General features: G+C 39.8%; 2 protein-coding genes across 2 annotated transcripts; both read right to left on the bottom strand.

Annotated features, from left to right (window-relative positions):
- Positions 1-1,511: 1,511 nt before the first annotated feature.
- Positions 1,512-14,105, bottom strand: LOC123774385 (zinc phosphodiesterase ELAC protein 1). Its single transcript, XM_045768614.2, has 8 exons — positions 13,996-14,105; positions 11,960-12,055; positions 11,365-11,651; positions 9,638-9,789; positions 8,169-8,305; positions 6,994-7,150; positions 3,849-4,029; positions 1,512-1,702 (listed from the first exon to the last, which is right to left on the bottom strand). The coding sequence occupies exons 2-8, from the start codon at positions 12,039-12,041 to the stop codon at positions 1,559-1,561; spliced, it is 1,140 nt and encodes a 379-aa protein (XP_045624570.1). The 5' UTR covers positions 12,042-12,055; positions 13,996-14,105; the 3' UTR covers positions 1,512-1,558.
- A 1,723-nt stretch (positions 14,106-15,828) lies between these two features.
- Positions 15,829-19,863, bottom strand: LOC123774298 (uncharacterized). The gene is made up of 4 exons (XM_045768452.2): positions 19,702-19,863; positions 17,747-17,853; positions 16,987-17,171; positions 15,829-16,558 (listed from the first exon to the last, which is right to left on the bottom strand). Exons 1-4 carry the CDS (start codon positions 19,702-19,704, stop codon positions 15,933-15,935), a joined length of 921 nt encoding a protein of 306 aa, XP_045624408.1. The 5' UTR covers positions 19,705-19,863; the 3' UTR covers positions 15,829-15,932.
- Between the last annotated feature and the right edge of the window lie 3,158 nt (positions 19,864-23,021).

Here is a 23,021-nt window from a genome sequence, read left to right as displayed (position 1 = left end):
TCAGGAAGGAAACTGGTATAGCGTGCAAGACATGCGATGTTCCACTTTGCGTCATACCTTGTTACACCACTTATCACAGGAAAAGGGTGTATTGGGTGGACAAGAAATAACCACCCGCACCAGCGTCACTCCACCTAGGAACATCTGTTGAGCAACTTCAGGAATCAGTACCTGAAGGAGGTGGAGTGGAGATAAAATGCTCAACTTATTTTACTACAATTGTCTTTGCTTTGGTAAGTACACAGAATTGTCTTAGATTGTTTCAGTATTGTAGTCTATTTTCTTAGGAATATTTTGATACCTAAATGAGAACTGTAGCACGAAAACTAAAGTAAGTATACACGAAACAAGAGAAACTTTTTTTGTGGGTGTTGCGGGTGTGAGTTGGAGTGTCAAGAGCGGGTTCCGGTTGTGTGTTTTCCGTCATCTCTACAGCTGTGAATTCCAAGGAATTGTATTTGATATGCATATGTCTGTGTAGGGAATTTTATTCCGAACACTATACAAAAGAAAAAAAACGGTGTGAAACCAGTATAAACTTGAAAAACATGAGCAAAGTAAAAACTTTTGACGCTCACGGGTACAAACACGCGTAAAATTTTATTCGCCGCAAATTTATTTGACGCTGTGTTGGCCAACTCTACCCATGTTCTTATAGAACTTTCTATTGCGAACACATTGCTATAAAAATGAAATACGTAGCTCCAGAAATAATGTAAGGACAGTGAAATAAGTATAAACATTCAAAGCGCTGCATCACACCAGTGTCGTCGCTGCTGAAATCACGGCTAACGCTTCGCCCAGTTCCCACACTCGTGCGGGTCACCCGATACCATAATTAGACATTGATAGGCATATGTCTGGGTGGGGAATTTTATTGCGAGTTCAGTGATATCAAAATGAGCGCTGTAGGATGACTGTGAGGCTGGCAACAAACGAAAGAGTATGAACATTTACTTCCTGTTTGGGTGTTACGGCGAGTCATCTTCGTGTTTATTTACTTCGTGGTGGGATACCAAATGCTTGGGTGACATTTTATGCATATGATCTTGTAGAGAATTTTATTGCCAACGCATTGATACCAAAATGAAAAACGTAGCTCGAGAATTGATGTTAGGAGCATGAAAAGATTATACACTTTTTTGTGTTTACGCTTGAGCGCCCAGAACGCCGCGTGCACAACCCGCTTTATTTTCAGCAAGTGCCGCGCGCACTAAAGTGTTAAGTACTGGTATTAAGTTTTGGTTACCCCTAGCCTAGCACCACTTACGCTGTTCAAGAATCTGAAGCCAAATACAGATTTGATAGTTGTTCAGAGTAGCTGAATCTATAACAAGAAGAAGAAGTTCAAAGTAGCACGGGCTATGGTGAGCCCGTAACTTACCTGGCACAGGAGCGGGGCAAGAAGCACGGGCTATGGTTAGCCTCGTGGACAAGAGATAATTTGATAGTTTCTAGTGCCTACTTTAGGCAACAATGAATAACCAAAGTCTTGGAGTATGGAATACCAATTAAATGTAAGTTTGTTTAATTTCCATAAAGTACAGTTCGTATATAATTAACATTGTTGGGTTGTGGCCATATTACGAGGTTGAGAAGGTATGTCATAAACAAAAAAGTCGTCTGCACACTGCACGTTAACTAATGAACCTCCTAAAGCTGCAACTGCTTGTTCCTCCAATAATGCTACACTTTCTTCATTCTGAAAGATAAAATGGGGGGGGAATATTAGAATTTTAATCTTGCCGAGACAGCATGCACTATTAAGTAGAATGCATTGCACATTCGAAATACTTTGTTTTAAGAATGTTTTACCAAGCTTTGTGCAATAAATTGAACAGCTCATGAATTTTCCCCTGGCATCGGTGTACTGTGATGGCACACGTAGCTATCTTGTTTTTTTTTTTGGTGTAGGTGCAATCTAACCTTTCATCGAAGTATCTTATTGTATACAGAAGCTGAAGGTATGAATACACAAAAGGGTGAGGTAGTTGAAGCTATTCTCACCCTGTTCGGTACGTGTTCATATATAGACACATTGCAAATAATCATGTTACTGAACATTGTGACATTGTTCCATGTAATATTAGTTACAAAGATTGGTGACATAGCCTAAATGGGGCAGTTACTTTATTTGGAATCTGTATAATCCAAATTTTAGAGGGTGCACCTTACTCCAAGAATCATTATTGGCTCCATTTGTTTGAGCAGCACATAACGTTCTTGAGAAAAGTAATTTAAGCAGGAAGTAAACTTTGTGCGTGTTCATTCTTCTGCTCCTAAAGGTGTAACGTTCCTGAGCATCCACAATGCTTATGATTAAAGTTATTAGATGCAATACAGACAAGATTTATGCTTTATGACCATGCAAGGCATTATATCTAGGAGATATTGGAGATGTGATATGATGGGGAAACTGGGATTTGTTCATATCTGAGAGCATTGGAGATGGAATCTAATAACAGGCTCTAAGGTCTAGTCCAGAGGCGGGGAATCATTTGCCATACCAAGAGATTATTTTACTTGGCAATGATTTCAAAGGCAGCATTTCTTAAAAATAGGATGATACTGTAATATGCTGTAAAGAGATTAAATTGCACTGGCTTGTAGTTAAAACATGAAAAGAACTTATTTATGCACTTGTATACCTTTATAGCAAAGTGAAAAATTATACCCTAGTACTTTGAATTGAAGAGTACTTGAGTATAGTTTGTATTGTTGCCTAGTATCTAATGAATGTTATTCAATTATTTTCAATAGATTTTGTGAAAGGTATGGAATCTATCATGAAGTAATAAATACCAATTTTATAAACACAATTATAACGTGGTGTAAAGAAAATCACTCGCTGTTAAGCAAAAAAACATTTTGGGTCATTTAACTGAACTTTGGTCTCTTTCCTGCTCAAACAACATGGGTACCGTTCAGAAAGAATGTGAGAAGACTTGAGGCCAGAGACCTGGCGTGCATACTGCCATTAAGTTACAGTTGGAGGTCTCTGTCAGGTTGGCCACCTGGCTGTGAGTGAGAGCATTACTTGGTGGTCTTTGTGATGTCACATATTATAATAATACAAAGGGGGAAAGTGCCAAGTTATTATGACTAAATAGCACTAGGGAAGGGATAAGGATTTGGGATGGGACGGGACGAGGGAACGGAATGGTGCCCAACCCTGATTATTGGGGATTGAATGCCGACCTGCATGAAGCGAGACCGTTGCTCTATTGTCCAGCAAAAGTGATGCCACGTAGAGCTTCAAACGTCTTTTTAGTGTCGAACGAATCTTCATTGGATCACTCTGGGTTGGATTGAGCTATCCTCCAGTACCTCCTGAGCACCAGCATGACCCAAAAGGGACATTTTTGAAACGCTGTCTGTTGCACCGGTGCCAAATGTTACCCTGCTCTGACTCATGATCCTAGCCAATGGGACCGGAACGTATCTTGCTTTAGGGAGCATTTGAGTAGAATGGCTCAGAAAAAATTGTAAAGTAAGAACTGTACTTTTTTAAATATAATTTTCTTGTAGATAACCTTACACACACACACACATATATATATATATATATATATATATATATATATATATATATGTGTGCTACATACTCTTATAAATACAAATAGGAACACAGAGACATCACACTAACATGATATATATATCAACGAGAAAATCACCTGGGGCTCTTATATGATTCAAACCCAAGGGACTGCGAGCCGCATCCTCTACCACTGCCACCCTGACCTGCTCAGGGTGGTAGAGGTTGTGGCTGGCATTCCCTTGGTCGCAGGTTCAAGTCAAGAGCTCCATTTGATTTTCTCAATACAAATAGGTATTCACACAGTATTTACCTTTGACTTATCTTTAGAAGTTGCCACATATCTCTGAGAAAAGTGATTTAACAAGAGAGTTTTAGCTCCAATGGACTGAGCAAAAGCTACCGCTTGCAGTGGTGTCGAATGTCCAAATTCCAAAGCCTTGTCCTTAAGGCTATTGTCAAAGGTGGCTTCATGGACAACTACTTCACAACCTCTGCAATATACATAACTTTAGTTTTTTATACAACTCTTTAAGGAACTTAAAAGCTCTTCAGCTTAGCCAAATTAATCATGCAGCACAACACAACTTACACAACTGTATAAGAAAATTACATCTTCATCATCAAGTACTCCCATGTATTGTGATGCACACACAGCACATTGAGATGCATGCATTACATATATTTTCAAAACACAACCTAAATATATTTATCACTTACCTAAAATGTTTTAAGAGATTTCTATGGTAAGGAGAGGAAACAAACGTAAAAACTTCACAACAACCGAGGTAGGTGTCTTATAGTACTATCCACACACACACCCCTCTCTTAACGAACCTGGGCCAGGATTCAACAAGCATGTCCACATCTACTTCTGAACCTCTACATCTCCTCTCAATCTTTTGTGGCTTTGTTTACATTCATTAATCAGCTAATGAGCTCTGAAGCACTAGGAGGTTATTTATAACAACAACATTTGTTTGGTAAGTTTTGATGCATAAAGTACACACAGAAATCACAATAGCATGATGCATCAAATTAACAAATCCACAAGGGCTGTGATGAGGGTTTGAACCTATGTCCGAGAGGTCAATTGAACTCCCGGTTGCAATTCCTTTAACCATGTTGTAGCACAGTCTATTAAGGTGCATCTGGGATCCTCTCGGACGTAGGTTCGAACCTTCATCAAGTATTTAATAAATGTAAACAAAGCTTCCAAAAATTGAGGAAAAATGTACAGGTTTGTAAGTAGATGTGGAAATGCTTGTCGAATTCCGGCCCAGGACTTCCTCTGAGGAGTGCGAGGAGACAAGACGAGACTACATGAAACCACAAGAAGTCTCTCAATAGCCTAATACACAATTCAAAACACTTGCAAACACAAAGACAATTAATATATTGAAAAGTGAATTTAAATTAATTAATATAAAATGCAACTCCTGATTATACTCATTATGTACATGTATTCTCTCACATCTCTCATTAAAGTGGTTAACATTGTAATATTTTTGTTAAGAATCTTATAGGATAAATCCAGTGTTGAATGCAATGAAATGCCTCTTTCCTGTGGGTCCCTTGGCAACTCTCCGAGCTATCCAGCTGGAATTCCACAAACACTAGGTACCACACCAGGCTCTTAACAAATCACGAGTGCCTGCCGGAGACCAGGAGCAGAATCTGGTCATACAAGATCACCGCACAACTAAAGGAAAGTCCACCAGAAAGGAAGAGAGCACAGAAACAAGCCACAGCCTGGACACCAGGACATATGCTGATGCCCTGGAAACACAAACCGAAACTGTCTCTATTTTCTGCTTGTTACAACTTGTAATAAAGTTGTTACATCTTGGCTTAACGTGTCTATGACGTATTAGAACGTTGTTACAACTTCCTATATTGGTTGTTATAACTGGTTAGGCGGTGTTAAAACTTGTTCGAACGTTGTTCCAATGTCGTAGTTTTGGTGTGTGTTTGGCGGGTGTTGACTGCACACACTCATTGAGCTCATTAAACCAATAAATGCTCTAAATTTTTATCTTGTGTAGAAGGTCTGAGTTAAATCCCCTGCCCTGCCTATTTAGAGTGGGGAGTGTGAATGTAATTAACAATATTTTGAAATATTACATTAGGAAAATTTGATCTGATTCAATATAGAACTGTACTGCAAGGAAATGTTGGGCAAGTAGGTGACTGACTTGGAACTCACACAATAAATTTGTTATTTTGTATATATATTTATTTGTGGGCAATTATTGAAATATAAAATATAAGTTAAACTAATAAAAAAATTACTCCAGCTACACTTCCATACATCAAAAGGATAATCAGTTTTCTGACCATATGTGTTATAGATTTGAAAGTAATAAGATAAGGTGTTCTGATCATATCACATGATATCTCATAGAAGACAGAAATAAGCATAGAAAAAAAATCTTTGCTATTCCCTACTGGCAACTCCTAATAATAAACAGCAAATACATATTATAGTGACTGGTGGAAGGAGAGTGATAGTGTATGCCTTACTTGCAACACTTAGGGGCGGCTCTCAAGTGAATGGAATAAAAGATACACATGGCATAAGATGTGACTCTCAAGTGAATGGAATAAAATATACACATGGCATAAGATGTGGCTCTCAAGTGAATGGAATAAGAGATATCTTAAATTTTTAAGACAGGCATATCTTAAATTCCTGCTTTTTTTTTGGGGGGGGGGGGAAGAGGGAAATAGTGATGGAAGATGTAGTATGACAAAAGGTTAGAGATGAGAGATAATAAGAGTAGAGTGGCATGGTAAAGGTAATTATGTGACGTAGACACCAAGCAAGTATGACTGTATCGCAGCCATATAAGTCTTAGTCATACTGGCTTAACATTTTCTCCCCATAATTACCTGTATCATAACAGAAACGCTTCCAGGTGACCATACTAAACATATTCCTAACCTGTATGTAATCATACACTTTGTTTATCATTAATGTAGTGTGTCATGATAAATGCAGGTACCCTACAATGACTTGGACACCTGCAGAAGATGAATGATGATGCCCCCCCTCCTTGTACTTATTTCTTGCAAGAGATATGCACGAAATAAGTAGAGCGGGCTGAAGTAATGGATAGACAAGTACATCAATGATAGACAAAGTGGATAGACAATTACATACAGGTTAGGATTACATTTAGTATGGTTGCCTGGAAGTTTTTCTGTTATGGCCATCTACCTGTTGACACGTTCTCTGGATAGTAAGCTTTCAGAAATTCACACACTTTCCTTTTGTATAACAATACTCACTATAAGTATATTTCTTGTGTAACAATGCCCATTATACCAAAATGTCTCATTTAACTTTTGCTATTAAAAAGTATAAATAACTTTACATGGAGACTGAAAAAAAAAAAAAAGAGTTTATTGAAAATATACATAGTGGTGCAACTCGAAGCATTTAACACTTTACTCACTGAACAAGATGTGCGAGCGGAGAAGCATCACTAGTATCACCGAGGATCACTACCGTCCTACCAGGGTAAGGAGGGCCGACAACCATATCAGGAGTTATTGTCTTTCCATCCTCTGTTGTTATTGAGTTGCCTCCTTTTAATTGGCCATACATTGGCCCTGTTGCAAGGAGACAATGTGCTTCAAAATCATACCATTCTAAGTATATTATTATTATTGTCCATATACTGTGTATATGCACAGTAATATATATATGATATATCTATATTTATTTATGTATAAGCCTGAATCTTATAATTGCCCCTAGCACACATTTTGCCTGTAAATATATACTTAGTAATCACTCATTTGCTGTTGTTAAAATTAAAAGTACAATGACTCCTAGTATGGCCGTCCCACATGTCCATACACTGGATGGTGATGTGTCAGACATGGTCCTCATCTTCCTACTAAGGCCTTAGAAGGAAAGTGAGGAAATTAAGATTTTTTTCAAGATGGGGGATGATTACTGGAGGCCTGGGGAAGCAAATGTGAGCTCTAATTATGTGTGGGAGTTTTAAATTTTATGATGGGCGTAAAACAACCCTGGTTGTGGTGTGCAATGCAGGGGCCAGACTTCACGACACATTGGTTCCATTTTGCCCCATACGCTGCCTTAAAGAAGCATGCCCATAATTGTTTTAGCACAGTCAGGGATGAACACAGTTGATTTATGGTTATATTTACTGTTAACAAAGATCTCTGAAACCTGAATTAACTATGTAGAGGCAAAACAAATTCCATTCTCATTCAGTGGACATACAACCTTTGTAGAAAGTGCACATGTGCTACCCCATACTACAAAAATGATAGTGCAGTACCTATTTGAACATCCAAAACTTGGAATATTGCACCCAAATATAAAAGTTTTGTACTACTAGTATACAAAACTTGAATGCTGAATGCATTGAAACATCATTCTCTGGAGGGTCCCCTGATAGCTCCCCGAGCTATCCTGGGCCTGCCTTGCTCCAACCATTTCCAGAGATTCATGAACCATTAGATTGTGCTGGGGCTCACATAACTAACAATAGTTACACTGGTCCTCGCTATGTTTTGGTACTAATGGGCCATTTATCCAGGTTCACAACACTAACATGTAACTTTAATACTGTACCCAAGAGGTCTCTTATCCCACCTGGTTTTATTCCAAGGGTTAAAAGCTTTTTCATGTCTAGTGTGCCAGTTCTGTCCTTCTCTCTGATGACAAAACCAAAGGATGGCACTCTGTGATGTATCCAGCCAGCTCTTACATCCCACTGCTCATCATCCTTCCTGTAATGATACGAGTATATAGTTATATGGAAAATTATATACAGTATTTCTTTACTGTGTTTACTTGAAACAAAATTACATTTAAATAATTTAGTTCAATTTATTTAATATCCTAATCATCTCCCAAACTTAATAAGAGGTATTACACCTCTTTTTAGCAACAATCTTGTATTCCAGTCATATTTGTATCAAATGTCTACAAAATGTCTTCAAAATACTTGTAGTTATTAGACAAGAATGTTGTCTGTTTTGGTTCATATTCGGGATAGAAAATGTTTGTTCACAAATGAAGATACAGTACAATACTGCCAAAAATGTTGAATGTTTTCACTGCAACTTCAATAAGATCGTTGTACTTTTCACTGTCCAGACTTTCAACCACTTAAACTGGATGGTAGAGTGACGGTCTCACTTCTTGCAGGTCGGCGTTCAGTCCCTGACCATCGAAATAGTTGGACACAATTCCTATTCACTGCCCTATCCTAAATCCTTAACCTTCCAAGTGCTATAGTCTTAATGGCTTAGTGCTTTCCTCCTGATAATAACCTTACCTGTTCAGACTTCTGTAGAATACCTGCAGACTTCTTGGTGCGTATTTCTGTAATCTGTCAAACACTGAAGAGTGATAATTTTCAATTGCAACTGGAATGGCAAGTCTGCCGAGTCCATTGAAAAAGGATCTTCAATTGTGTTTTTCTTTAGATAGAGTCTTTTGTGAAATTCTCTAATCAGATTATAAATATTTATAGCATCTTATAGCAGTATGGGGAGTCGGTCGGCTGAGCGGACAGCACGCTGGACTTGTGATCCTGTGGTCCTGGGTTTGATCCCAGGTGCCGGCGAGAAACAATGGGCAGAGTTTCTTTCACCCTATGCCCCTGTTACCTAGCAGTAAATAGGTACCTGGGTGTTAGTCAGCTGTCACGGGCTGCTTCCTGGGGGTGGAGGCCTGGTCGAGGACCGGGCCGCGGGGACACTAAAGCCCCGAAATCATCTCAAGATAACCTCAAGATAGCATGTGGTTTTTTATGTAGTTAAGGGGTATCTTAGTACAGTCGGCTACATCCTCAATTCACATTTGGGGATCCAGGGTTTGATTCCCAGGCAGGACAGAAATGGTTAGGCATGTTTCCTTTCACCTAATGGCTCTATTCACCTAGCAGTAAATAGGTATCTGGTCGTTAAATACTGTTGTGGTGTGGCATCCTAGGGAGGGTCAGAATACATATACACAGACATCCTCTCCCTGACAAAACTAATTATTTAAATGTTTAAAATACATCTATAATAATAATAATAACAACATAAATTATTTTAAAAAGTCTCACGTACAGTAGCCAGTGCATGTTGCCATCAGAGTCTGTTATTGCAGTGATACGAGTCCCTGGCAATTCACTAGGGTGAGGTGTTAAAGTGGCAACATCAACTTGGGTGTCCTCCCAGTCCTCTGGATACTGCTCCTTTACTGGCACAAGTTCATGTACCTGGCAAGAAGCAATTCACAGAATATAACAAACTGTATATCAAGTTTTGAGTGTTCATGAGAAGCTCCTGTCTAGATCCCCATAAAAGTTGGCAAGTAATCCCATTGAAAAGGAGAGCTGTGATAGGTGAGACAATTCTATCAACATTAAGGGCCTAAGATTTTTCAACGCACTTTCTATAAACATAATGGGCACAGCTAGTCGACTTCTCACGGTGTTTAAAAGAAAACTTGATAAACACCTTCAGAAGATACCTGATCAATCTGGTTGTGACTCATTTGATAGTCTACTGGTCTTATTACTTACTCCATTATACCACACAATAAACATGCTAATATATATTTGCTTGTTATGTCTCTCAATCCTGACATCTTATGTGACTATCTTCTATGTGTCAGGTGTTTTATCATTCAACTTCCAAGATGCATCAAACTGTCGTTCTATCTTATAAACTGGCTCACTATGAGTAATCAAATTCCTGTCCCTTTGATAATCTAGGAATGTGCAGCCTGCCTAACTTTCCCTTTCATCAGTAAAGTCAACTCTTTTTCTTGATGTTTCCCACTATCCTAGTCAGCACATTGCACTCTATTCATCCAATTACTTTCTTGTCCAATCTTCGTTATCTTAACGTAAATTGTATTACCAAGTCAGGATTTCTGTATTCCGAAACTACACTCATGTTCAATAGCGAAGTTCTCTTGGTAGTACCGGTCGGTCCATTTCCACTCGCAATTGGGTATCCTGGGTTCAAATCCTGGTAGGATAAAGATGGTGTGGCATGTTTCCTTTCACCTAATCCCTCTGTTTACCTATCAGTAAATAGTTACCCAGTAGTTAGTAAACTGTTGCTGGGTTACTTCCTGGGTAGGCTTAGTAGTTCAACCCTGGGGAGGACTTCAATATAAGCCTAACATATATACACAGGCTGCCTGTTACAGACAAAATGAATTATTATTATTTTCTTAGTATCATCTCCATCATTATTCATGCATAGTAGGAATACTGGTTTGTAATGCTGCCATTTTTATGTGACTTATTTTATGTTAGTACACATATTACTCTATATGACTGTTTTCCATGTGTTTGGCATCTCTCCGGTTTCCAACGATATGATATGGGCTCTTGATAGTGGATGTGTGTGTATGTGCATGCATGTGTGCACATGAAGAGAGTACAAGTGTCTGTGAAATCATGGAGAATTTATTTTTATTAGTTACTGTACTTATAAACATGCCAGTTCATGACCAGAAAATACATTATAAATCTGTCACAGTGGAAGGCTTTCCAAATTATAGTTCTTGAGATAGAGCAAAAGAAATAAATTTCATAAATTTTTTGATGACTAAATTAGTAAATGGCAAAAAAAAACAAAAATCTGGTTTTTCGTTTATAAGTAACAAATGTGATGTTCCACAACAGCAAGTGCAAGTGTAGGCCATGACAGTTTACTGGGAAAATGAATCCTTATTCAAAATCTCTAACTAAAATACCATTATTCTGTCCTCTCTGCATCAGTTACTGTCTCTGAAAACTACCGAAATTAAAAAAAAGCATTAAAAATACAAGTCTTACCCGATATTGGAAGGCCAGAGGGGAGTGGGAAATGGTCAGAACCGTGTTAATCAGTTTGTTAATTCCCAGGGGACCAAAAATCTCCACAAGAGGGCGTTTCTTCTTTAGATCTTCTTCTGTCAAGCCCAACTGTGAGGAGATTGTGCACAAAAGACCAGGGAGGCCAAAGACATGGTCACCATGGAGATGAGTTATGAAAATGTTGGTAATTTTCTGTCTCGATACAGTCACTTTCTGAGCTTGTATCTGGGTGCCCTCGCCACAGTCAAACAGCCACACTGAACCATCTGTAACCACAACAGATTCAACAGTCCGAGTTGTTTGTATGAGAGTAGAACGTAGTATTAATGCTTATTAAATTAAGTATACCTGAAAGTGGGCAGCCCTATGCTTACCTGCTCTATGCAATCCTTTGATGCATAGACTAATAGATAACATACATATTCAAGCTGATGAGGTTCACAAATACAGTATAAAAGTTTTAGATTCATCTTAACATTATATTATCTTTGAAATTATAATTACAGTATTGTACATATTCAGATGTGAAGATAATCAAAATTTATCATCTAATTTTAAGTACAAAGTGACTGACCATCATGCTGTAGCATTGTAGCAGATACACCTCGTTGGGTTGTAGGATAGCTGGACCCAGTGCCTAAGAAATGGAGCTTCATTGTACTGTAATGTCCTGTTGCAAATGCAGAAAAAAAATTGGGATTATGTTTTGCTTAAACTTTATATCAAAGCCTACTGTACTTAAATTAGTTCTTATATTAAATCTAAAACATCTTAAAATTCATAATTTATACTCAGAGTGTGTGTAAAGTGCTTTTATGAGCAAGATATGCTGTCAATCCTTGAGATACAGTATAGTACTTCCTTTGCACTATGTCTAATCTTCCCGGCTTGGTAGACTGAATGATAGAGCAACGGTCTTGCTTTTGGCAGGATGGCGTTCAATCCCCAACAGTCCAAGTGGTCGGGGACATTCCTTCCTCCCATCCAACCCCAAAACCTTATCCACATCCCTAATACCTGCTATATAGTTGTAATGGCTTACCACTTTCTCCTGATAATAACCCTACCTTACTTGCACCTAGGCAGGATCACAAAACATTTAGGCAGAATACAAAGTTGTTAGTCTCTGAACACATCGAACATAAGATGAAACTAGAATAGACAGTGTACATGCCATATTTATTTATTTATTTATATACAAGAAGGTACATTGGGTTAGAGAGAATACATAGCATAGTATTTACAAACTTGTAAAGCCACTAGTACGCGCAGCGTTTCGGGCAGTATTCAATATTCAGAGGTATTAACCAAAACTAAAGCATCTAGAGATTCAATGCACATCAGTGTCTAAACATCCCAGCACCATTCTCCAGACAGTGAGCCGTACCACCCATTTGAAGGGAATTTCATCACTATAATTATGTTTTATATATGTAAAGAATGTTACATTATGGCCTATATTAATGCTTCTCTGATTATCTAATGTGGCGGACAGGAATTTATTTTTTCCAATGTACCATGGATCTGTGCCATATTTCTGCAATTTTATTATTATACAGTTTTTGCATAGGCCTGTTGCACCTCAGATCAGAAAAACTAGCATTCTTCACTGTATTAATTGAAGTGTGAATGTGCATATCAACTGCAGCATACTTTCTACACTTAACTTTTGATCAAATAAAATACTGTATTTGAAAATTATAGTAATAGTGACATCAGAAATAATATAATTTTTTTATAAAAAATTCCACCCCCCTTCCCTCCAGGATGCAACCCCAGAGATGCGACTAACTCTGGAATATCTATTTACTGCTAGATGAACAGGTGCATTAGGTGAACAAATCCACAAGGGCCATGATGAGGATTCAAACCTATGCGCTAGGTGTTCCCAAGTGCGCTCTAGTCAACTCGGTCGGAGCACCATTCAACTGTACTACCAAACTTGCCAAACTTGTCAAAAATCTTTCAAACTTTTCAAAACTTGTCAAAAATTTTCAAACTTGTCAAAAATCTGGCCCCAGACATCACTCGGTACCCCTACTCAAATCTCTGAATATGTTAGACATTAAGTCACTGCACATTCTCTCATGTGTATTATACATATATAAAACGCTAAACTGTAATGCCAATCCTGACCTCAAAAGCTTCATAGAAGGTTGTAACAGAACCCATGAGCACCATACCAGAAATAAATACAGTTTTGATATTCCTAGAGTACGACTTAATCAAACTAGAAATGCTCTACAAATCAAGGGACCCAGATTGTGGAATGACCTTCCCAACCATGTTAAAGACTGTACCTCTCTCAGCCAGTTTATGATAAAAACGAAGCTATACCTAATAAATTCCCTGTAACCTACCTTACCCCTCTATTGTCAACCAATGACTTTTTTTTAAAGAGCGCTGTTTGTAGACAGAATTGTATTTGTGCTGCTTTTTCAGCTATGTTTTCATTTTACTCTTTATGCTCAATTAGTATTAAGCTTTAGTCATTTAAGTTTTTTCATGCCCGAAACGCTTTGCGTAATAGTGGCTTTAGGCATTGTATGTACTAGCCCTAACTATAAATCCATCACTCTTTGTAAAATCTCTTGTATGTATGTATCTTACCTAAATAAACATTTGATTTGATATGATTTGATTTGATTTGACTGCTGAGACACCTCACCGCCCCGCTACCAGGTGCTGCCTCTGTTATTGTTATGGGTCGCGTTCATCGCCATGACAACGAGTACGTTTTCTTTGAGAGCCGAGTGTGTGTTAGTTTAATTATAGTAAAGGTTTTATTTATTTATTTATTTATATATATATATACAAGAAGGTACATTGGGTTTGTGAGGATACATAACATGGTGTTTACATTCTTGTAAAGGCACTAGTACGCGTAGTGTTTCTGGCAGGTCCTCAATCTAACAGATAATTGTAAGTAGGTAAATTCTAGTCAAATTTATAAAATGTTAACAGGTACATTGTAGGAAAAAATGAGAGATTAGTAGGTATATTAAAGCACATTGATAGCTCTGATTGATAGCAGTGACAGCTTGATTGATAATTTAATAAAGATTAATAGCCACAATACAGTATATTGATAGCAGATATAAGAAGACAGCAATGATCACAATGGTAAAGTTGTTTGGCTTAGGTACATCAATATTGGGGGATTGGGTAGCACTAGATACAGAGCAATTTTAAAGTACAAGGTAGGAAAATATGAAGATGAAATTAGGTACTTTTTGTTTTTGTTTTTGAATGAGGCAAAAGTTTGACAGCTTTTCAATTCATTAGGAAGTGAGTTTCATATACCAGGTCCCTTTATTTGCATAGTGTTTACACAGATTAAGTTTGACTCGGAGGATATCAAAGATATATTTATTTCTGGTGTGGTGATAATGGGTCCTATTACATCTGTCCAGGGAGAATTTCAGAGCATGGTTTGCATTTAAGAACAGGGTTTTGTAAATGTAGTTGACACAAGAGAATGTGTGGAGTAAGTTTATGTTTAGCATGTTCAGGGATTTAAACAAGGGAGCTGAGTGTTGTCTGAAAGCAGTTTGTTATTATTCTGATAGCAGATTTTTGCTGGGTGATGATAGACTTGAGGTGGTTTCTAGTGGTTGAACCCCAGTGGTTGGGGTTTATTTTGACATTCTTACAAAGCCATTAAGGGCCGAGAGTAACTCCAACTCAGTAAATGGCACGTTGTATTCATCTTCCTTGTGGAACATGAAGTCAACGACCCTTTCTCGATCTCAGTAACCAGCAGCATTTAATCTTAATATTCTTATGCTGTAAATCTGTACCCAGATTTTGCTAGTGTGGGGCTAATAGATCAGCCTTACATTTTATGTTCTCACCTGATTTTTATTCAAAGTTGATTTCTTTTTGTACTGAGTCAGGTATTTCTCCCCTGATTCCATATATGACTAACCATCCTGTGAGATGTGAATATTAGATGAACTTATAGTTAGTTTTTTATCTACACTGTGTAATCTTTCATATAGAATAAGGTAGCAGCACATTGCTGTGTATACCTAAGTTTGTTAATAAGCAAAATAATAATCGTAATTGTGTGTCAGGGGAAAGATTATTGAAGCTAGAGGTGGTTGCCCAAGCATCGACTAACTCGTTTACTCTGTGTAGAGGGTGAGGGTGTGACACCTGACCGATCTTATCGCCTTTGATTCACTGAATATCCTTCCATGCCTGGATGAATATGATATCATTTACTCCATGCGTACTAAAGTGCCCTAACCTACCAGAGGACCTGGTAGGTAGGAAAACATTCACGTTTTCTATGCGTGGGTCCATCGGTTAGGTTAGGTTCACACCTACAATTTCTGCTCGTACAACTCATTTCTGTAATATTATATTGTCAGAAACAGCCTCGTGAGGTACTGCAGGAGGAAGCCTAGTGCCAGTGAAGGCGGGAAACAAGAAAACAAAAATGGTTAATTATTTATTGGTACATTCCAATGGACATTTCTAACGTGTTTTGCTTAATGTTAATGCTTAATGTTTTGTTAATGTAAACTGTCAGTGGTTTAATGTCACAATAAACTGACTTCGTTGTCTTGTCTCGGTATGGAGTTCATGTGCAGGAACTGCACATAGTTCTTGTCATCGACCTTGGTGACGATGAAATTCCTGTGTGGGGTCGTCACTCCCTGGGTCTTCCCGACGACCGTGATGGCTGTTGACGCTTGTGATGACTCTCCTTCCTTCTTGTTACCAATGACAATGACGCTGGAGTTTTGTGTAGTCTCCGCCCGGGTCCTGGTGCTGGGCGCTACATTCTGCGGTAGCCTCTTGGGGGTGTCCGGGATGCTGCTGCTGCCGGACCTGGTGCTGGCGGGGCTCGCCGAGGAAGAGGATGCGTGGCTACTAGCGTCATGCTTATCAGTAAAGGAGTTCTTTTGGCTTGCTCTTTTGTGGGCCTTGTCGCCTGTCTTGGGGCTGGAGAGTATATGAAGTCTACCCTCTATCATGCTGCGTAGGGTGCTGATCGGTGTTGATGGCTGTTTGGAGTTCTTGTCATCTGTCTGGCCTGACGTGTCCGAGGTTTTGCTGGTGTCGCTTGAGTCGTGAGCGGAGGCCTGAACATTGTTCTTACCGTCGACCTTCTTGTAGGTGATGGTTCTGACGGGTCCGTCGTCCAGGCAGTGAGGTACCACTCCTGCAAGAGGCAATCATACATTGAATAAAATTATTGTTCTCTTAGTAGTGTACTCAGTAATTTTAAATGGAGGTGGGGTCAAATTGTTTGTTTACATATATATGTCCATCAACTTGTATTGGTTTGTGGCGACGTTTCGTTCGATTCCTGATGGTTTAACTGGTTGGGCACCACACAGCCCGTCCTCAAATATTGTATAAGAGCTTTATGGCTTTAGTCGTATAACGCCATGTACACTTTTTTAAACTTGCCTATACAATGACGAGGTGTAAACTTATCTTAAAGCTACACACACAAACTACAACACACACACACACCGTCGACACTTAAGGGTAGGGCAGGAAACACTTAAGGGTAGGGGCAGGGAACACTTAAAGGTAAGGGCAGGGAAGACAAAACATACGTCCACCCTCCACGCCCCAACTGACCGTAAGAGTCCGGGGGACTGGCGGGGATGAAGAAGCCCTGGACGCCGCAGGTGGCGCAGAAGCTGTGCTTGGCGGTGTGGGTGTTGAAGGAGTAGGTGGTGAGGGCGTTGTGTCCCTGCAGCAGCTTGAAGCAGCTGGACGGTACCAAGAAATGTTTGTTTTGCTTTTTTTGGCAGATGCTGCAGCTGTGGACGGGAAGGTGAGAGAGGTTAGTGGCGCAGCTGTGGAGGTGAAGAGTCCTCAAGGGAAGGTGAACCAGGGTTAGGATTGATAAAACATTTACGTGTCCACTCACGAAACCTGTGCATCTTTCCTTAATGATAACGGCTTTGTTTACGTTCATTAAACACTTTACGAGCGTGGAAACATCACAACCCAAGATAATTATTATTATTAACAACCTCGTAGCGCTCCGGAACTTATAAACTGTTTAATAAATGTAAACAAACCCGCTATGATCGAGGAGAGATGCACCGGTTTCGTTAGCGGTAAATTAGGACTGTAACAGGGGGATACATTTATATTGCAGGCGATGAGTCACAATAACGTGGCTGAAGTATGTTGACCAGACCACACACTAGAAGTTGAAGTGACGACGACGTTTCGGTCCGTCCTGGACCATTCTCAAGTCGATTGTGTGAGAATCGACTTGAGAATGGTCCAGGACGGACCGAAACTTCGTCGTCCCTTCAACTTCTAGTGTGTGGTCTGGTCAACATACATTTATATTTCCAGAGGCTTGAAGACGGAGCAGACGTACTTGCAGTCTATGACGGTGAAGGTGGACGGGGCGAGGACCTGGAACCTGACGGCGCCGCAATGGCAGCCGCCTTCGTATCTCGTGCCTCCTCGCGGCGTCTGGCCTTGCTGCAACCATGTCAATACATACAATCAATTCACAATATCTATGAGAAAATATTTGGAGCGGGAAAGCGGGTTCGAACCTGCGTCTGGAGTCTGGGGTGATTCTGGACCCGTTCCCCAGCGCCCTCCTACACAATGTCCTCGTCGATATTAACACCTTTAGTTACTTTACACATATCCCTGGATTTTTGTTGTGTTCCTGCCAGTGGCGGCTACTTTATTGTACACTCTATGCTCGTCCTGTGAGTGGTAGTGTAGTGTGTACCCCATACTCCTGTGAGTGGTGGTTTACTGTGTACTCCATACTCCTCCTGTGAGTGGTAGTGTAGTGTGTACCCCATACTCCTGTGAGTGGTGGTTTACTGTACACTCCATACTCCTCCTGTGAGTGGTAGTGTAGTGTGTACCCCATACTCCTGTGAGTGGTGGTTTACTGTATACTCCATACCCCTCCTGTGAGTGGTAGTGTAGTGTGTACCCCATACTCCTGTGAGTGGTTGTTTACTGTACACTCCATACTCCTCCTGTGAGTGGTAGTGTAGTGTGTACCCCATACTCCTGTGAGTGGTTGTTTACTGTACACTCCATACCCCTCCTGTGAGTGGTAGTGTAGTGTGTACCCCATACTCCTGTGAGTGGTTGTTTACTGTACACTCCATACTCCTCCTGTGAGTGGTAGTCCTGTGATTGGATATTTTACATTAACTTTAGCAATATACCTGCGCCCATAACTGTAATGATAAATAATAAACTTCGTACACAACTTGTATTAACTACAATATATGTTAATATACATTATAGCTGCGTCTTTTTTGTTAATACTTAAAATCATTCCTTCACTGTAAACATTAACGGGCGGGCACCTTCCTTTTGATAGCCTATCGATTATAGGCTATACCTAAAATTATTATTATTTATTTACATGTACATGTACAAGAAGATATAATCAATCAACCGATTTCTTTCACACACACACTATATATTTGCTTGACGTCTTTGCATAGATTTAATCTGACTGGGAATGTCAAAGAGATATTCATTTCTGGTGTGATGTTCAATTTCATCCATATAAGGAAAGTTTCAATGAAGGATTAGAATTTAGGAATAATGTTTTGTAAGTGTAAATTGCACATGAGTGTGTAGAGTGAGTGTATGTTCAGCATGTTTAGGGATTTAAACAGAGAGGCTCTGTTGTCTGAAGACAAAATCTGTTATAGTTATGATAGCTGATTTTTGCTGGTTGATGATGGGCTTGAAGTAGTTTGCAGTGGTTGAACCCCATGTACAGATACCGTGTACATATATAAGGATAGATTAGCGAGTAGTATAGTGTGAAAAGAGGAGAGTGGGAGTCTTAGTTGCTATATTATTTTAGACTACCAACAGTTTTCAGAGAATTATTTGGCAATATGATATATGTGAATACTGAAGTTAAATGTCTTGTTTATATATATATAGGCCTATGAACTTTCCCTAATTTGTTACTATAAATGTTTCCATTGTCTTTATGATAGTGTATTTGCTTCGATATCATTTTCCAAATAAAATGTTGTAGGTTTTTCTTTTTAGTATTGGTTGACATCCAGGAATGGATCATTTTAGGCTCGTTATTTGCAATATTATTTAGTGTGAGGGTTAGGGGACCCCAGAAAAGATCAAAGCAATATCATCAGCAAATATTATAGACTTCAGGACGTTAGAGACATTTGGCAAGCCATTGATGTAAGAAATAAGAGAGTTGTGTCATTCTTAACTAGCAGTGTGTAGTGATATCTTTGTATTAGTATGGTAGTAATGGTCTATTATCTACACCGAGACTATCACCGTATGAAGGAAGAATCCACATCTTACCATGTTGGTGGCTGTGGCCTCCCCCGGCCGGTAGGACAAGAGAAATAAGAATTACACTTGGGTCTTGTAAGAGGCTTGTGGACGGCTGCCCAGGCTGCAAGCTGGCACTTGGGAGACGTGAGTGTCGCAGCCTTAACGCTGTCAGAGTGATCACTGACCACCCTGGCTTGCTGCCTCGTATATATGCCCTGTCATGTCTCCCCCCGACACTTCCCTCCCTTCTCTACCTGCTTCTCTCCCCCCTCCTTCCTTCCCTCCCTTCTCTACCTGCCTCCTTCCCTCCCTTCTCTACCTGCCTCCCTCCCTCCTCTATCTGCCCTTTACACATGCAGTATGTTACCAGTCATACACACAAATACTTGTATGACTAGGTACACAGACAATTTGCAACAGACATTCAGACAATTCAACAAAGTTACATCTCTGCAAAATTCTTATATCTCTCCAGAATATCATCAATCTTTCCGTTGTGACACATCCAGCAGGCTATTTGTTCAGGAACAGTCCTAAATACAATTAAAGCCTAATGTAAATTTATTGTGTTTACACAGAAATAGAAAAGAACTTTTACACGTCTGATTGAGAGCTTTTTGTACAGTAGCCAAATAGTTGATTGGCATTGTGACTCCGGCATAATGTCTATGGCCGATAGACAAATGATGCGACTGCCTCCTGAAGTCCTAAATCACATGGACTGGTCAGTAGGCGACCTTGCTCTTTGCAGGGTCGGTGTTCGTGGCCCGATGACCCAAGTGGTTGGGCTCCGTTCCTTCCCTTCGTCCTCGTATACCAGTTACTTGATGGTTGGAGTAATTAGGGGGTAAACTAGTTGTTGGTACTCGAGCAACAGTAGAAAACTGAGTGGTGTTGTACTGTTGTGGTCTCATAATGGTGCAGTGTTGTAATGGTGTACTGTGTGTTGTGGTCTCATAATAGTGCAGTGTTGTAATAGTGCCGGGAGTGTTGCCAGCGGGGCAGGGTGTCACCTGGCCTGGCACCCTGCCAGTTGTGGCCGGTTCAGGTGTGCTGCAATGTTGTCAATCCTATTATTATTTGCCCGCGGCTTAGGCTACGGCACGCACATGATGTGACGGCACACACACACACACACACCCACGCGCGGGGCTTGACGGCTGAGTGGACAGCGTTCGGTATTTGTTGTCCTAGGGTCCTGGGATCAATCCCCCGCGAAGGTGGAAACAAATGGGCAAAGTTTCTTTCACCCTGATGCTGTTCACCTTGACTGCTGTCCATCCAGCAGTAAATAGGTAAAAGTTAGACAGCTGCTACGGGCTGCTTCCTGGAAGTGTACTCACCTAGTTGGGTTTGCGAGGGTTGAGCTCTGGCTCTTTGGTCCCACCTCTCAACTGTCAATCAACAGGTGTACAGGTTCCTGAGCCTACTGGGCACTATCATATCTACATTTGAAATTGTGTATGGAGTCAGTCTCCACCACATCACTGCCTAATGCATTCCATTTGTTAACTACCTCATAATTAACTCTGACACTAAAAAAGTTCTTTCTAACGTCCCTGTGGCTCATTTGGGTACTCAGTTTCCACCTGTCCCTTTGTTCGCGTACCACCAGTGTTAAACAGTTTATCCTTTTCTACCCTGGCAACTCCTCTGAGAATTTTGTAGGTAGTGATCATGTCTCCCCTTAACTCTTCTGTCTTCCAGTGTCGTGAGGTGCATTTCACGCAGTCTGTCCTCGTAACTCATGCCTCTTAGTTCTGGGACTAGTCTAGTGGCATACCTCTGAACTTTTTCCAGCTTCGTCTTGTGTTTGACAAGGTACGGACTCCATGCTGGGGCCGCATACTCCAGGATTGGTCTTACTTATGTGGTATACAAGGTTCTGAATGATTCCTTGTACAGGTTCCTGAAGGCAGTTCTGATGTTAACTAGCCTTGCATACACCGCAGATGTTATTCTCTTGATGTGGGCTTCAGGAGACAGGTTTGGTGTGAAATCAACTCCTAGATCTTTCTGTCCGTTTCATTAAGGGACTTCATCTCCCATTCTGCATCCTGTGTCTGGCCTCCTGTTTCCACTGCCTAGTTTCATTACCTTATATTTACTTGGGTTGAACTTTAGTAGCCATTTGTTGGACCATTCATTCAGTCTGTCTAGGTCATTTTGTAGCTTCATACTATCTTCCTCCGTCTTAATCCTCCTCATAATTTTTACATCATCAGCAAACAATGAGAGGAATGACTCTATACCCTCTGGTAGATCATTTACGTATATGAGAAACAGTATGGGTCCAAGGACTGAACCCTGCGGGACTCCACTGGTGACGTCTCGCCAATCTGAGACCTCACCCCGCACAGTGACTCGTTGACTTCTGTTACTAAGGGATTTACTCCATTGGATAGTCCCTTATCCAATAGAGTACCTTCCCTTTCACTCCTGCCTGCATCTCCAGCTTTCGCACTAGTCTCTGGTGTGGTACTGTGTCAATGGCTTTCTAGCCCTCTCTTTCTTGCCTGATCGTAGAATTCAATTAATCCTGTGAGGCAGGACCTGCCATCCCTGAAACCATGTTGATGTTGTGTCACAAAGTTCCTTCGCTCCAGATGTTCCACTAGCTTTTTTTCGCACAATTTTCTCCATTAACTTGCATGGTATGCAAGTTAGGGACACTGGCCTGTAGTTCAGTGACTCCTGTCTATCCCCCTTCTTGTATATTTCTTGTATATCGAGACTACGTTTGCCGTCTTCCAAATTTTTGGCAGTTCACCTGTTACCAGTGATTTGTTATACACCATGGAGAGGGCATCGTGTGTATGTGTGTGTGTGTGTGAAAGATATATATATTTATTTATTTATGTATAAATTTATATACAAGAAGGTACACTGGGTTTATTAGAGTACAGAGACTTGAAGTTTTACATTCATGAAATGCCACTAGTACGCATAGCGTTTCATGCAGATCCTTAATCTAACATATAATTTTAATTAAGAAGGTAAATTCAAGCAAAATTAAAAAAATGTTTACAGGTACATTGTTAGAATGTATAAAAATACATTGTAAGAAGGTATAAAAATGCATTGTAAGAAACTATAAAATTTACATTGTACAGTATATGAAATTTGACTAATTTGAGGATTATTTCAAGATATAATGTAGTGTTTATAACATGATATATGTATATAACATGATATATGTAGCAAATGTAGCAAAATTGCTACATACTATTTGCTACAAACTACAAACTATAATGTAGCAAACTATGTGTATAACAAGATCTAAAATAACAGCAATGATTACAATGGTAAACTTGTATGGCATAGGTATATATATTTTGTGGAATTGG

Source organism: Procambarus clarkii, chromosome 61, assembly GCF_040958095.1.
Source record: "Procambarus clarkii isolate CNS0578487 chromosome 61, FALCON_Pclarkii_2.0, whole genome shotgun sequence".
NCBI lineage: Eukaryota > Metazoa > Arthropoda > Malacostraca > Decapoda > Cambaridae > Procambarus > Procambarus clarkii.
Note: the sequence above shows the minus strand (reverse complement) of the source record. Positions and strands in the feature narration are given on the sequence as shown.

Bases quoted from the DNA above. Each gene is read 5' to 3' on its own strand.
- LOC123774385 (XM_045768614.2), bottom strand. From the start codon at position 12,041: ATGAAGCTCCATTTCTTAGGCACTGGGTCCAGCTATCCTACAACCCAA. The intron at 7,151-8,168 runs GTGGGATAAGAG...TCCTTGCAACAG, and splicing joins AACCCTTGGAATAAAACCAG to GGCCAATGTATGGCCAATTA. The intron at 1,703-3,848 runs GTAAATACTGTG...TTTATCTTTCAG, and splicing joins CTTCTAAAGATAAGTCAAAG to AATGAAGAAAGTGTAGCATT.
- LOC123774298 (XM_045768452.2), bottom strand. The intron at 17,172-17,746 runs GTACGTCTGCTC...TCCCGTCCACAG, and splicing joins TTCACCGTCATAGACTGCAA to CTGCAGCATCTGCCAAAAAA. The intron at 16,559-16,986 runs GTCAGTTGGGGC...TGCCTCTTGCAG, and splicing joins CAGTCCCCCGGACTCTTACG to GAGTGGTACCTCACTGCCTG.